The sequence below is a fragment of the Nyctereutes procyonoides genome, unplaced genomic scaffold (genome assembly GCF_905146905.1).
Source record: "Nyctereutes procyonoides isolate TBG_1078 unplaced genomic scaffold, NYPRO_anot_genome, whole genome shotgun sequence".
In the NCBI taxonomy this organism is placed as follows: domain Eukaryota; kingdom Metazoa; phylum Chordata; class Mammalia; order Carnivora; family Canidae; genus Nyctereutes; species Nyctereutes procyonoides.
Window position 1 is genome coordinate 2,606,467 of NW_026575082.1, and position 15,254 is coordinate 2,621,720.

Consider the following 15,254-nt stretch of genomic DNA (forward strand, 5'->3'; position numbering starts at 1 on the left):
AAAACCACGCACCTGCAGCAGGGCATCAGTGATGCTGAGATGGCAGCCTGTACTCGTGCACAGGGCAAGCAGAGGCGATGTGGGTTCAGCTCATGGGGACAGGAACACTTGGAAACATCTGCATCCCAGGGGCACCTGGCCGGGTCAGCTGGAAGAGCCCACAACTCTCAACCTCAGGGTTTTGAGTTTGAGCCCCACCTTGGGGGTAGAGATTACACACATACATACATAAAATAAAAAATAATAATAATAATAAGTGCACTTGAAAGATAGCAGGACTTGGACTGAAGTACTTTTACGAGGCAGAGAAGCAGCAAAAGCCGGATATGAAGTTCTGGAAACAAAGTTCACAACGGCCAGAGTGTGAGATGCCAGGTGGGCACCAGCAAGAGTCAGAGCTTGCGGCAGCAGGTAAGTCGAGGGAAACCTTCAGGCTATGAGAGGTTCGCAGCAGGTTCGTATCCAAGCGCGTCCTCCTCACTCTTCAGTCAGGTTCCACACAAGAGAAGCTACTGGGGACGCAGCCAGCTCCATCTTAGGCACCAGCTGTGGCCACGATGGAGGACGAGAGTGATGAGGGGACAGGGACCTGGGCACTGCAGGTGGGAGGCAAGGGTGAGTGATGCTGGACTCGGAGCACTCCGAGCTCAGCAGCAGGGACGGATGGACAGACAGGCTCTTCTAGGGCGAAATCCAAGTGCTGGCTCCACACAGGCCACAGCACCCTTGGCTCATCTCCAGCAGTTAAAGATCGCCCCAGAGGCCGCGGGCCTGCAGGAGCTGCAGCCCGGGGATGTGCAGTGAGCAGCAGAACATCAAGTTAGATACAAATACTGAGACCTGACTAGTGCTCAGCAGCAGCTAATCAGGGAGACATCCATGGCTCAGGATTCAAGTTCAGGTGCTGAAGCTGCAAACAGGGAAGAGTCTTCCCTTAACTTTCTGTCACCGAATATTTCACTAAATGGCCCAGGTTGGGTGGTTGTTGCTATTGCTGTTGGCGACCGGGAGTTGGCCTGCACTTCTGAACCATCAAGGCCATGGACTCAGCTGGTGGGTCGTGGTGTGACGCACACACATCCGAGGAGGCTGCAAACGTACCCTAATAAAAGCCCCTGCAGAACAGTGCCTTCCAAACCTGGTGGAGTCGTGGTGCCACATCTTACCAAACCACTCAGAAGTGCCATGTCAGTGTCTATGGCATAGCTTACCCTCAGAGCTGGTGATGGGGTCTACAAGCAGCCGGCTAAGCCATATGCCCACGGGACTTCTACAGGAAGAGCCATGAGCCCACTTATTTGAAACTATACACAAACGAAGAGACTCTAATGCACAGAGTAGAAATGTTGTGTCAAGTACTAGTCTATCGGGCTTTTCAGCATTGATCAAGAGCATGATGTTAACTTCCTAGCTAGATTGCCTAAGCCAGAAATGGAATGGGGTGTCATGGGTAGCTGGCTGGACTAAATTAAGAATGTTGAGATCAAGGATGCTCAAGAGGCAACACTGGGTACTGAAACCAGGAGTGCTACTGTCATCATGTCATAGCTCCTAACTCATGAGGGTGATGACATCTCCTCTAACATTATTAGGATTTTTATGATTACTTCATATTTTGAAACTGCCTATAATGCTGTCAGGGTAGCAAAAGCTGCCAGATCTTATGAAAAACTGACTCGTGCTGAAGAGCATGAGTCTGGAAATGAGGGTGAAGATGGCACTACGTTTGTAAAGAATACAGAACAGCTAACGTCATTGTTGGGCATGGTCACGTTTCCCCAGAGCTACTGCTAGCTTCTGAAGCTGAGCCTCAGTCTGAAGCTGAAAATGGGTGGGCTCTATGCTGTATGGAAGCGGAGTTGGCAATACGACTGCTCAATAGGTCGCCAGAAGCTCTTCCAGCATCTCACAGTGCTGCCTCCTCAGACGGTGTTTCAAGAGCCAGCGCTCAGCAGAACAGGACCAGAGCTTTGGAAACATCAGAGTTAGTTCTTCTCAGAGTAGATCCGAGTTCTTCAAACTGTTGCTAGATAGATGTCTTTGCTGCTGATCCCAACACATCTTCCATGGATTATGAGCATCTGCGGCCTTCGGGTGCAAAGGACAGAGCAGAACTGCTTACCTGCTTCCAAAATTTGTCAAAACTCTCCACATAAAGGAATCTTTCATTGAGAATCATCTAAATAGAATATAAGACTCTTTAGAGCTTTCACCACCTCAGAATGGTGACCAGTCCTTATTAAGCAGCTATGATCAATTCCTCATTTATGAGACAGCTGGAATGCTGGTTGTTCACAGTGAATGCCCAGCAAAAAGAAAGCAAGCATTCAGGGAGGGATCTCTTAACGTCCGCCCATGGAGAAGTTACAAATTCTCTTAGAAAAACTAACGTGGCCGCTGGATAAAGAAAGGCAAGCATCCCCAGCAGATGGAAGGCACACTATTGGACGTGCCAATGGGACCCACAGAGCTCTCTGCAACAGAATGAGAAAGAGAAATGTGTCTGTTCCAAAGTTCACCTGGACTGCTGGCAGATACACTTGCCAGCTCTCACTGTCCCTCACAAAGGGACACTCTCAGGAGAGTTCCCACTTTTCTCCATTCCATGCTTATTTTCCTAGAGGAAGAAGTTCTGTTCATTCCATCTACCTCAGAGCACTCACTCAAAGACTGTAGCAGAAGACTTTAATCAACCAGATTACAGCCAAATGGAAGACACGGGACTCCTTGTTTATACCACATACGGTCGGTGCCTCTGCTTCATGAAATTCTGCAAGGGCTGCTCTGAGGAGAAACAACCAATCTGCTTCAGAGTCCGCCAGTGGGATGAGCCAAGTCAGAGCAAACATGGCACAGAAGACGTTACTGAGGAGCAGTTCAATATTCAGACCCAATTGCACAGTGGATATGCCCCATCACACTCTCAAAGCTGGTACACCTCCAGGGAAGCAGAGACAGAGTTGTGGGGCTCACTAATTCTGTTCCCCAGCACAGTGCCCCGGCGTATCTCCCAACACCATCACGGTGAGCCTCTGACCTGGCAGATGCACACAGCAGAGGCCTCACCTGCGTGTGTGGTGACCCTGGACACAATCACTCTGGGAGGGAACCCTCAGTGCTGGGTCTTCAGCAAGAACATCTACCCTCCTAAGTAGCTCCAGAAATAATTCAGAAGTTTTGGTAAGAGCTCCAGAAGTGGGATCCCTGGGTGGCGCAGCGGTTTGGCGCCTGCCTTTGGCCCAGGGCGCGGTCCTGGAGACCCCGGATCGAATCCCACATCGGGCTCCCGGTGCATGGAGCCTGCTTCTCCCTCTGCCTATGTCTCTGCTTCTCTCTCTCTCTCTCTCTGTGACTATAATAAATTTAAAAAAGAGAAGAAAAAAAAAAAAAAAGAGCTCCAGAAGCCTGATGCTAAAGTTCTTAAAAATGACTCAAAGGTGTCCCTCCAGAGAGCAAAGTCTTAACAGCAGCTCTCCCTATGCCCACTTTATTGCTGGGAGCTCCAGCGAGTGATTTATAAAGAAGAAATGTTTCTGTGTCATTCACACTGATCTTTTTAACACTGCTGTGAGCTTACTGCAAAATATGCATTATGATTTCTCTGTAAAGTGAGTGTGATTCTCCCCAAAGACAGCTAAGTGACAACTACGGAAGTTGCTTTACATGCCAACTCAAATTGTTGCATATAAAAATACTTGAAAGTATGAAGCAAATACAATAATCAGAAGTAATTTTTTTCTAGATAGCAATTATATTTAAGTTGTTTTAACATCAATGTACACTCTATAAAAGATAATGGTTTTATAAATTAACTGATTTAAAAGTAAATGCTGGTGTTATCCATTTTTTTAATAAAGAAGTATATATTATTAGGTGAAATCGAAAAAATATCACTAGCCAAGAAATTAAAAAATGTGCCATAAAGAAAAAACAGAGGGGAAGAAAGAGACAGAGGGAGACAGAAGGGGAAGAGAGAAACCAGAGTAACATGGAAGCCCCGGCAGAAGACATGGTTTGCTTTCCATTAATCAATTACTATGATTTACCACCTCAGAGATTAAAGTAGAAAAACATGTGATCATACCAATAGAGAAAAAAGGGCATTTGATAATATTTAACATAAGATAGGGGGGAAAAAACCATCTTAGAAAACCAAATACAGAAGACAGCCTCTCAAATCTGAAAGGTCCAATGACAACATTTGTAAAAAGATAAATTCAACTGTGAAACATTAAAACCATCCCTCTAAAAGTCAGGATGGGGGGCCTTTGGCCCAGGGCATAATCCTGGAGTCCCAGGATCGAGTTCCACATCGGGCTCTCTGCAGGAGCCTGCTTCTCCCTCTGCCTGTGTCTCTGCCCCCCTCACTCCCCACTCATTAAAAAAAAAAAAAAAAAAAAAGGCAGGCTGGAAGAGGACCACTCTCCATACTTCTATACAACCCTGTGGCAGAAGTCCAAGCCAATATACCAAGAAGAGGAAAACTGCCATTATTCATACACAATATAGTATCTACATGAAAAACTCAAAATAATTTCCAGACAAACTGCTACAATTAACAATAGAAGTTGACTGGTTGCTGGATTCATGATTAATATATAAAAGAAAATTTAATGCTAGAACGCTGTTTTTTTCTTTTTTAAGATTTTATTTATTTATTCATGAGACACACAGAGAAAGGGGGGGGGGGGAGGGCAGAGACACAGGCAGAGGGAGAAGCAGGCTCCATTGCAGGGAGCCTGATGTGGGAATCGATCCTGGGACTCTGGGACCACACCCTGGGCCGAAGGCAAATGCTAAACCACTGAACTACTCAGGGATCCCCATAGATAGTTTCAAAATTATTTTTAATATAGAAAAATAAATGAGCAGAAACTGTTACTACGATCCTCGGAGCAGAATGCTCTCCTGCCTCACCTGACTCTCACTGATCCCTGTGGGCTTCACTCCATTTCAATGAGGACTTGGTTCTCATCCCTCCAACTCAGTCAATCTTTTACTTTCTCACTGTGGCCCGCTGATTTCTCCCATCTCTAAACACAGGGCACATCTTTAACCAACAATCTGCCTCTGTGACCTAAAACTGTTGTTTCTGCTGTGCATTGCCCATGCACTCACTGTGCACTGCATCATGGACACCTCAGACCTAACTGTCCTTCCCAGTACACCTCATGCTATGCTGTGTTATATGTTCTATGTCACAGGCACTCAGCTCAAAGCCAGCTTACCATTTAAAAAAGTAAAGGTCTTAAGATAATATTTATATCTAATTATAAATGACAACTCAAAACAGAACCTAAACAAAACCTCATAAACTCTGAAAATTGTACACAAATGAGATAAATCATGAGATTTTCAACTAAATTCAACCATGCCCAAATAAATGAATCTTTTTAAAGTTCTCTATCCTGTATTATATAAAAAGCAGAAAGTAATTCAAGAAAGTAATTCATTTATCTGAACTATGAATAAAAAAATCCTCTTTATTCACAACATAGAATAAAGGGAAAGAAAAGCATCAATAAAAAGAAAATATCAATCTTTTGAGTTATTCAAAGCAGATATAAAAATCCAAACATGTGCATGCATGTTGTTTTTAGAAAAGAACAACAGTTGCAAAAGTTCTTACCTAGAATGAATTTATACTTAACTCTCTGTCAATGTTTTGAGTCATAATTTATCAGAGCTGCATGGACTTGCAGGTTACAAGCAGCAGAAAAAAAAAGCAGGAGGAGGGCTGTACAGAGAACTAGAACCCACATGCAAGGGGTAACACACAGTATTTTTGAGGGTTGAGAACTAAAGCCCCCAGCATCCTGGAGCCCGTGCCCCAAGCTGGCTGCCAGGACACCAGCCTATCACGGCACAGAGTAGGAGTCAAATTCATGACTCAGTCGTCAGGAAGAGGCTAAGGTTTCCGGATCACACTCTGGTCCAAGAAAGTAAAATCTCTGTGGCCTCGAGAAAGATCTCCACCCAGAAGAGTTCTGCCCCTGTCATCCTTAGAGGAGTAAGTTACCTGCTTTCGAAACACCTTTTATCGTGATTTCCAGAGAGCCAATGTCTGACCACAATAAATATCAAACTTTGTGAAATTTTAATAATAATCTGTATGTCAAGTTTTATGATAAACATAAAAGCGCTTGCTAAATTTTTAATCAATATATAAAATACCTCTTAAAATAACAAAATAAATTCTACTAAAAACATTCTCACAGTGATGCCTGGGTGGCTCAGCAGTTGAGCATCTGCCTTTGGCTTGGGGCATGATACCGGGGGGTCCTGGGATAGAGTCTCATATTGGGCTCCTGCTTCTCCCTCTGGCTGTGTCTATGCATCTCTCTGTCTCTCATGAATAAATAAAATCTTTAAAAAAAAAAAAAAAACACTCTCACAGAACTACACTGACAGCTTCAGTTGGCAGAGTGTGTACAACCTGGACATGTGATCCAGGCTAATTTGAAGCTGCTAAGAAGAGGTGATGCTCATGGTCTACTCAGGGTGCCAAACAGCACTCAACTCCCCCTGCATGGCAAGTTCCAGAAACAGTCACTACAGTAAACGTGTCCTGCTCCCTGAGAAGTTTCAACCAAAGAAATACCTTTCTATGGAAGCATGTCCCCAGTGATCCTTGCACAATATGTGAGGGATCAACTAAAAAAAAAAAAAAAAAAAAAAAAATGCTGGCTCTAACTCGTACTGAGGATCACGTTTAATCTAAAATTCAGTAGAACTAGGTAAACTTGCTCAGTCATCTACGTGTGTGTTTATTCAGACACTTCACAAATTAGCCAACATGATCTCTGTGAACCCCACAGCAGACTGGTCCATATTTGAGTCATGTGCATGCTTCGCGGAAATCCTGTCCTGCCACCAGCTGAGGCTTGGGGATGCAGAGTGTCCTCCTCCAGTCCTGGAGCCATTTCCTCTCGGGGTCCCCTGGGAGAGCACCTGCCAAAGTCTGAGTGCCGTCTGAGGTATGACGGCAGCCAGCACCCACCCACAGGAGGTTCTACAGGTGGCATGTGTCCACCCTTTATCAGGTGCACAGGAAAAAACGCAAGGTCACTTATTCCAAGAAGATTTCGCACAGCGAATAAAAAATGCGTGGAAATGGTGCTTTTCCCCCCTTCTTTCCTCCCTGGACACCAGGAATCCCTGGATGATAAAGTGCTTCAATTCCATCATCCTGGTTTTCACTTGGGGACAAGGGGGGCAGATCAAGGGAAAGAGAAGAGCTACCACATTCTGTGGGTTCACACGACAGCCCACCACATGCCAACACTGAGAAAACCTTCTCAGAGGGAAGCCCTGTTCAGTGCTCCCAGAGCTGAGTGTTCACTGCTCTGCCTACAAGAGAGGGCTCGCTCCCCAAGACACCATGAGGGTCCCTAAGGAAACACATCTAGGGAACCATTCTCGCCCACAAGACGGAAACCCCTTGCATGGAGGAGGACATAGCCACGGCCGCCCCGGAGCAAGAGTCATCGTGAGGCCCACAGGTGCTCAGGGGCAAACAGAAGGGATGCGGCCACCCAGCAGCCCACACATGGGCCTGGAGGCTCAGAAACATCCTGGGCACTGTGGGCACAGGTAGCAGCAGCATGGTGCTTGGTGGCCTTTGGAGGAGGCTGTGCGGCACAACTGACCAGCTGCCAGAGCTCACAGAGACAGTGGGAAGGAGGCAGGGAAAGAGCACCCAATGCAGACCAGCCTGTGGAAAGGATGGGCCTCGAAACCCGTACTGTTCAGGACCCTCCCTGTGCTATCAGTGTGCACCCCGAAGTCCAGGGTGGGGGCAGGTTGTGGGGAGGGCAGCAGCCAGAACACTGGGGAGCTGGAGTTGCAGGGACATGGGGAAAACGGCCGAGGGTCCAGCCCAGAGCTGCGCTCACAAGTCTGGCGGCGGCGCTGTGGGAAGGGGAGGGCCAGACATGGTCAGCACACGGCTGCAGGGAGCAGCAAAGACGATCCAGGAACAAGCCCGAGGGACTGTCAGGAGAAGACAGCAATCACAGGGAAAGATGTTACAAGTGTCATGGTTTCTAATTTTAAATATAAAACAAATAGTTCGATACTATCAGAACATTCAGCAAACATACCTCCTTCAAAAAAAAAAAAAAAAAAATAGGCGTATCAACATGCCCTCCAAAACACGCAAACCTTAAAGCATATTAAAATTACCAGGCAGAAATGGTGACTTCTTCTTTATAATTTTTTTTTCTTTTTTATCCAACTTCTCTGGGCTTTCTTGTTCTTTTTCCTGCTCTGCATCTGTGGGGTGGGTCTGTTCACTCGCAGTGTGAGGAGCATCTGGATTTTGGCTCTGCGCAGAGGACGTCCTGGCGTGGCTGGTGTCGTGAGCGTGTGCTGCAGCTGGAATTGAAGACAGCCCACTGTTTTCTAAGGCTTGCTGAGACAGAACAGAACTAACAGGTTAGGAGGTGGGAGGCCCAAATCTGCCTGCCAAAATCAATTACAAAGATGCAATAAGGCTTTACCCAGAGTTCTAACTCCACCCTACCAGCAATGTGAAAACCTGCACTGCCAACAGTCACTTATAAGACAGACTTGCAACTCCTTGAAGCTAAAATGTCCCTTCTGATAACTGACATCTCACCTCCACAAAATACGGAATGGTAAATCAAAACAAATTGGAATTAATTATTTTGACATCTAGAAATTTTACTTCAGACTACTTTGCCTAACTCTAAACAGATCTGGGTTTAAGTTAAATGGGTTTTAAGTTATAGTAAGTTTGCCCTTAAGACCTCGGCTGCCATGCTCTCTTCCTCCCAACTCATCCCCCCAATAGTACAGACAGGACACAGGTTAGTTTTTATAACTGGTAACTAAATAGGAAGGATAGGGCAGGCCAGCTCTGTTTGCAAACATAGGATCTGAGGATAAAGCTGGGCTGGTGGAGAAAAATTAGAAAAGCGTGCTTTGCCCCACTGCCTTCTTCTCTCCATCCACACGCTGATAAGAGAAGTGGAACTGACTCTCTCCAATAGTTACACAGGATATAGGAAAGTTCTAAAAAACCTATTCTTCTCAAGTAAATCACTTACAGAGAAAACTAAGTTTTTAATTTTTGCTAAATTTACAGATTAACCATTTAGAACTCTGCACTGTCCGTAAACACGTCCTATGTTCCGACAGGATGCTTTAAGTTAGGACACATATTTAATGATGATTCCCCTTTGACAAGACCTGATGATTTATTTTTCGGTCTCGGACAAGCACGGACAAGAGCACGAAGGTGCACCTCACCTGCAAAATGTCCTGGTTGATGCCCACCGTGATGCTGAGCTGCTGGCCGGGCTGCGGGGGCTGGCTGGACTCGGCCGGCCCTGGCTCCGAGAGCTCCAGGAGCTGCTGGATGACGTCGGTCACGGCCTGTGAATTCTGCTGGCTTGATGCGGACGTGACGTGGACTTCCGTCTGCTGGAGAGGTAACGTCTGGAACAGTGTGGCCTGAAACACAGCAGCAGCAGCATTGAAAATGTCAGAAGTATATTCATTTGTACTTCAATTTGAAAAAAAAAAAAGACAGGAAGAGGCACATCTTCCTTATGAGCATTAAAATCTAACAATATCCCAATCATAAATTTTAAATAAAATGCCTCATTGATTTTTCCATTAGGCATAATCAGGCCCTTGAAGGAACGTGCTGAACAAACTGTCACACTACTTGTTCCAAGGATTCATTAAGTGGCAGCAGAGGCGATCAGCTCAAGGTGAGGGTTTGAGTTCACAGGCCTCACTTTCGTGCCTTGCCCAGTAAAACACAGAAGCAAAAGGGTTACAAAATAAAGAAAATAAGAGAGCCAAAATAATTCAGGAGATTTCTGAAAGAGGGGCACTGGAGGCAGAAGCGCTCAGGAAAGCCACAGCCACAAAGAGCCAAGGAGAGAGCCGCCCTGTCTCCCCAGGAACTCAGGAGTCTGAAATGCCACATGGAAGAGATGGTGGGAGCCAGACACAGCATCCCTCTGATCCATGAAGGTGCACCCGGGGCGCAGGGTGAAGTGGACCTAACACACCCTGCAGCCCCAGCCGGGGTGCGGCTCAGGAACTGGGGACACAGTGTGCAGGGGGCGGGGGTATAAACTGGGAGTCCTTTTTTCTCTCTGCCAACCTGAAGCTGCTCTAAGAAACAAAGTCTATCAACGACGAAGCTAAAGGTGATGGAAAAATACCTAGGGCTGACCATGAGCCCCTTTCCCCATCCACAGAAGGGATGATGGGCACTTACCCTGAAGCAACAAAAATGGGGGATCACCCCTAAAAGAGATAGAAATGAATTCCTGGGGAGCACCAGGGCACCTTTTGTGGCACTTAGTTCCCCAATGGAACAAAAAGTCCCTACGTGCTGCCACCAGGACCCCCGAGTTTCACAGTTGGTTCCCGGCCAAGCACAGGTCATGGAGCCCTGGGCATGCCCCTGCTCCATCTGTGCACGATCGGCTCCCACATGGGCAGCCAGCTGTCCAGAGTCACAAGCCCTACAGAGCAGGGAGGATGCCGGGAGGCCCGAAGCAGATCACGCGAGGCACAGAAGAGAACTTTGAAAAAGGAAACACTAATTAGGTTTCAGGAGAAACTGCACCAAACCAGCAAAGAAAGAAGCGATCAGATCACAAAGGACGAGTATTAGCAGCTTCAAAAAAATTCAATGGAAGTTTCATAAGACAGAGTAGAGGAAAACCCTCAAAAGTGGAACAAGAATCGGAAACTGTGAGAGGCAGAATAGGACAGGGAGCATGGGCCACAGGGCTGCCCACGGCTGTCCAGGGCTTCCCAGACCAGTGTCTGAGAGAGTGCCCTTGCATGCTCGGACTCGGGAAAAAGGTAGGGCAGACTCCACGTTTCCAAAGACTTTTACGTTTTTAATGAAAATGTAAAATTTAAGATGATCTGGATTATTCCAGGCGATTAACCATAGCTACATACTTGATTTGCATAATTGCCAAAGAAAATGGTAAAAACGCTAATATTTGATTGATTTACACTTTGAAAATCTTATTTAAAAAACAGTCCCAAATAGGGGGGCAGCCTGGGTGGATCAGCAGTTTAGTGCCGCCTTCAGCCCAGGGCATGATCCTGGTGACCCGGGATCGAGTCCCACGTCAAGCTCCCTGCATGGAGCCTGCTTCTCCCTCTGCGTGTGTCTCTGCCTCTCTCTGTGTATGTCCCTCATGAATAAATAAATAAAATCTTTAAAAGAAAAAAAAAGACTGTCCAAAATAGGACTTTAAGACTTCACAGGCAACACCCTTTTTGAACTTGGCCACAGTAACTTCTTGCAAGATACATCCACGAAGGCAAAAGAAACAAAAGCAAAAATGAACTACTGGAACTTCATCAAGATAAGAAGCTTTTGCACAGCAAAGGATACAGTCAACAAAACTCAAAGACAACCTACAGAATAGGAGAACATATTTGTAAATGACGTATCAGATAAAGGGCTAGTTTCCAAGATCTATAAAGAACTTATTAAACTCAACAGCAAAGAAACAAACAATCCAATCATGAAATGGGCAAAAGACATGAAGAGAAATCTCACAGAGGAAGACACAGACATGGCCAACATGCACATGAGAAAATGCTCTGCATCACTTGGCATCAGGGAAATACAAATCAAAACCACAATAAGACACCACCTCACACCAGTGAGAATGGGGAAAATTAACAAGGCAGGAAACCACAAATGCTGGAGAGGATGCGGAGAAAGGGGAACCCTCTTGCACCGTTGGTGGGAATGTGAACTGGTGCAGTCACTCTGGAAAACTGTGTGGAGGTTCCTCAAAGAGTTAAAAATAGACCTGCCCTATGACCCAGCAATTGCACTGTTGGGGATTTACCCCAAAGATTCAGATGCAGTGAAATGCCGGGACACCTACACCCCGATGTTTCTAGCAGCAATGTCCACAATAGCCAAACTGTGGAAGGAGCCTCGGTGTCCATTGAAAGATGAATGGATAAGGAAGCTGTGGTCTATGTATACGATGGAATATTCCTCAGCCATTAGAAATGACAAATACCCACCATTTGCTTCAACATGGATGGAACTGGAGGGTATTATGCTGAGTGAAATAAGTCAATCGGAGAAGGACAAACATTATATGGTATCATTCATTTGGGGAATATAAATAATAGTGAAAGGGAAGGGAGGAGAGAAGGGAAGGGAGAAGAAATGGGTAGGAAATATCAGAAAGGGAGACAGAACATAAAGACTCCTAACTCTGGGAAACGAACTAGGGGTGGTGAAGGGGAGGAGGGCGGGGGGTGGGGGTGAATGGGTGACGGGCACTGAGGGGGATGAGGACTGGGTGTTATTCTGTATGTTGGCAAATTGAACACCAATAAAAAATAAATTTATATAAAAAAAGACTTCATTATTAGACTTTAATCATTCTCCAGTTTTAGAACTTATTTATGAAAGGCTCCCTAGTCAGGAGTAAGGCAAGGAATCATGTCAAGCTCCCAATATTGTGAGAAAAGACAACAAAACACAAACCGTAAATGCAAACCTAATGCTTAGGAAGTAAACACTAACAAATTTCCATGCTGGCAGGTGCTGACAACACCAGCAAGCTCACAAGGTCCACAGAAGCACCGTCCACAGCGGTGGAGACACATCCTCTACACTCAGGCTCGGCTGCTTCCCACCAACAGAGAGGGTAGGAGAGGTAACAGACCGGGGCAGAGCTGGAGACTCTCCCCAGAACCAGAACACAGGCATGCGAGTGTGTGTCGTACACTCTTACATACATCTCAGAAAACATGATTTAGTTTCCCAAAAGTCTACAGACTCAGGAAAAAATTACCCCTGTCCCATCAGACATAGAGAAATGTTATCTTAAAAGGATCATTGATTCTTAAATGCTCACAGAGGGATAAAAAATATTCAATAGTAATCATCAATAACACTGCAGGAATTACAGTTTCATAAATTAATGATTATATTTTGTGTGATTTTCATTGGTTTCAGATAACAGTCCATAAATAAGGATCATCTGATAACTATTGTAAAGTTTAAAAAGATTGGTTTTCTTTCATTAATTTAAAAATTAAGAAAGTACCCTTACCTCTTTATAAAAAAACTTTCATAGCACGTGTGCGGTACTCAATAATATTCTAAATAATATTCCATTTTAAAGGGTCACAATTAAGACAACAGATTTTGGTAAAAGGTTATCTTACCTACCAAGCAGCTTGCCAGACTCACCGTTAACACGTGAGCAGTCTCTGTAGAGCTTGCTGGATTCTGTGGTCCGCCCATGTGCATCTTGCTGATGTGAGTGTTCAGGCTACCTAGACTTTTAAATACACAACTGCATTCTGTACAATTATACGTAGGGCCATTCTTGACCTTCAAAAACAAAAAAGAAAAAACAACTTTTTACCATTAACTATGAGATAAAAATATTTAAATTACAGCAAATTGTAACATACCATTCCATTAAAAATGACAGAAGTAACCTATTTAACATTACTTTTTCTCTTCAATTGGATAGCTCTAAAATCAATGACCCAAGTCTTGAATCAACACTGCCAGTGTGAGATTAATCAAAACTTAAAAGTCTTTTCTATCAATTAGAACAGGTTCAGAAGTAAGAGGACAGACTTTCCAATTATTGTAATTTGGTGAAAATAAGACAGCTGACTTATATTCTCAGTTTCTTCAGTGGTTACGTACAGTGTAAAATAATAAGGTCTACGAAGGTGTAAACGGCACTGTAACTAAGCCTTTGGCCGTTCCTATATACATGTTGGGAAGGATGGCCACAGGCTGAACGTTTTCATTACCAATCCCTATAGTCAACCTGTTATAGCTATGATAAGGCCAACAGTGGTCACCAGAGAGGAGAGAAATGCAGCGGGGCCTGCAGACACACAGAAAGCACCCAGACTATTCTTTCACCCATTATTCAAGTTCAGCATTAGTTATCCTTATAATTATCAAGGCCAGCCTAAAAACTGACCGGCCTCTTCTATACATAGAAACTGTTCCACTTCTAGCACCTTGTTAAGAACCAAATTTAAGGTGTTAGTTTCATCACAGGACTAGATAACATTTACAAACCAGTCCTCAGAGGTCGTTTCTGGAACATGGCCATCTGCCACCACAGGTCCAGGGGATCTGAGGCCAGGTGCCGGGGGGGGCAGGTGCCAGGAGAGCCCCTACCCTTCTGGAGGGGTTTCCTGACCTCAGGGGCAGCAGCAAGCATTTCACAAGCCTGCTCGGAGGTGCCGGTGAGGGTTCTCTGGGTGCCACGCAAGGAAATAGTCACCTTGAAGCAATCGTCAGCACACAGAGGCAGCTCCCCAAGAATAATTGGTCTAAGCCACTTCTACTCTCCTGAGATCTAAAGGAAATCTCACTCCATATTATCACTGCCTCACTAATATTTATGTGTCCTTCCTCAAGTATGTTGGTCTTGGATAATAAAACTTAGTTTGTAAAAGTAACTCATTGCATATGGAAGGTCAAATCTGCTTATAAACTATGTGAAGTATGTATGAACTTTTTATTTCAGTAATACTGAAGGCATTATTCCAAGGAAAACATTTAAAAATACACATTTGCTTTTAAAAAATGAGTCTTCATTCTGCAAAACAGTTACATAAAAGAAAATGATCCGTGATAGAAGTATCTGTCACTTAGATGTTTATTTATATTCTACAATTAAGACTATAAAAAAATTTTTTTTAATTTTTATTTATTTATGATAGTCACAGAGAGAGAAAGAGAGAGAGGCAGAGACATAGGCAGAGGGAGAAACAGGCTCCATGCACCAGGAGCCCGATGTGGGATTCGATCCCGGGTCTCCAGGATCGCGCCCTGGGCCAAAGGCAGGCGCGCCAAACCGCTGCGCCACCCAGGGATCCCTACAATTAAGACTATAAATAAAACACCAAACCATAACAGTAAGTAGGAGCAAAGGATAACCTGCTTACAAGACACACTTCCAGAGGCTTTATAAATCAGTATGATCTGCAGACACAAGAAATGGTGAACATGAGTGTCACTGAAATAGTTAACACAGAGAAAAACAGACCAGGGCTCTGGCTGGTAAAACATGGACAAGGCCACATGTGAGTCTAGCAATAATAATAGGAATAGGAAAAATACTTTGTTCCCTTAATTTATTTTTTCTCTTTCAATTTTTTACACTTGACAGTATCTGTGTTTCAAATTTGCTAAAGGGATGAAGTATGTTAACAATGAGATCAATGGATCATAA

At 44.7% G+C, this 15,254-nt stretch overlaps 1 protein-coding gene across 8 annotated transcripts in view; it reads right to left on the reverse strand.

Annotated features, from left to right (window-relative positions):
* Positions 1 to 15,254, reverse strand: part of LOC129514548 (zinc finger protein 236) — a 108,066-nt gene that overhangs the window by 61,583 nt on the left and 31,229 nt on the right. For all 8 annotated transcript variants that reach the window (XM_055333217.1, XM_055333215.1, XM_055333221.1 and 5 more), the window contains 3 exons: positions 13,235 to 13,378; positions 9,274 to 9,477; positions 8,185 to 8,413 (listed from right to left, as the gene is read on the reverse strand). In XM_055333217.1, coding sequence (XP_055189192.1) covers positions 8,185 to 8,413; positions 9,274 to 9,477; positions 13,235 to 13,378 — 577 coding nt within the window. The remainder of the gene's footprint in view (positions 1 to 8,184; positions 8,414 to 9,273; positions 9,478 to 13,234; positions 13,379 to 15,254) is intronic.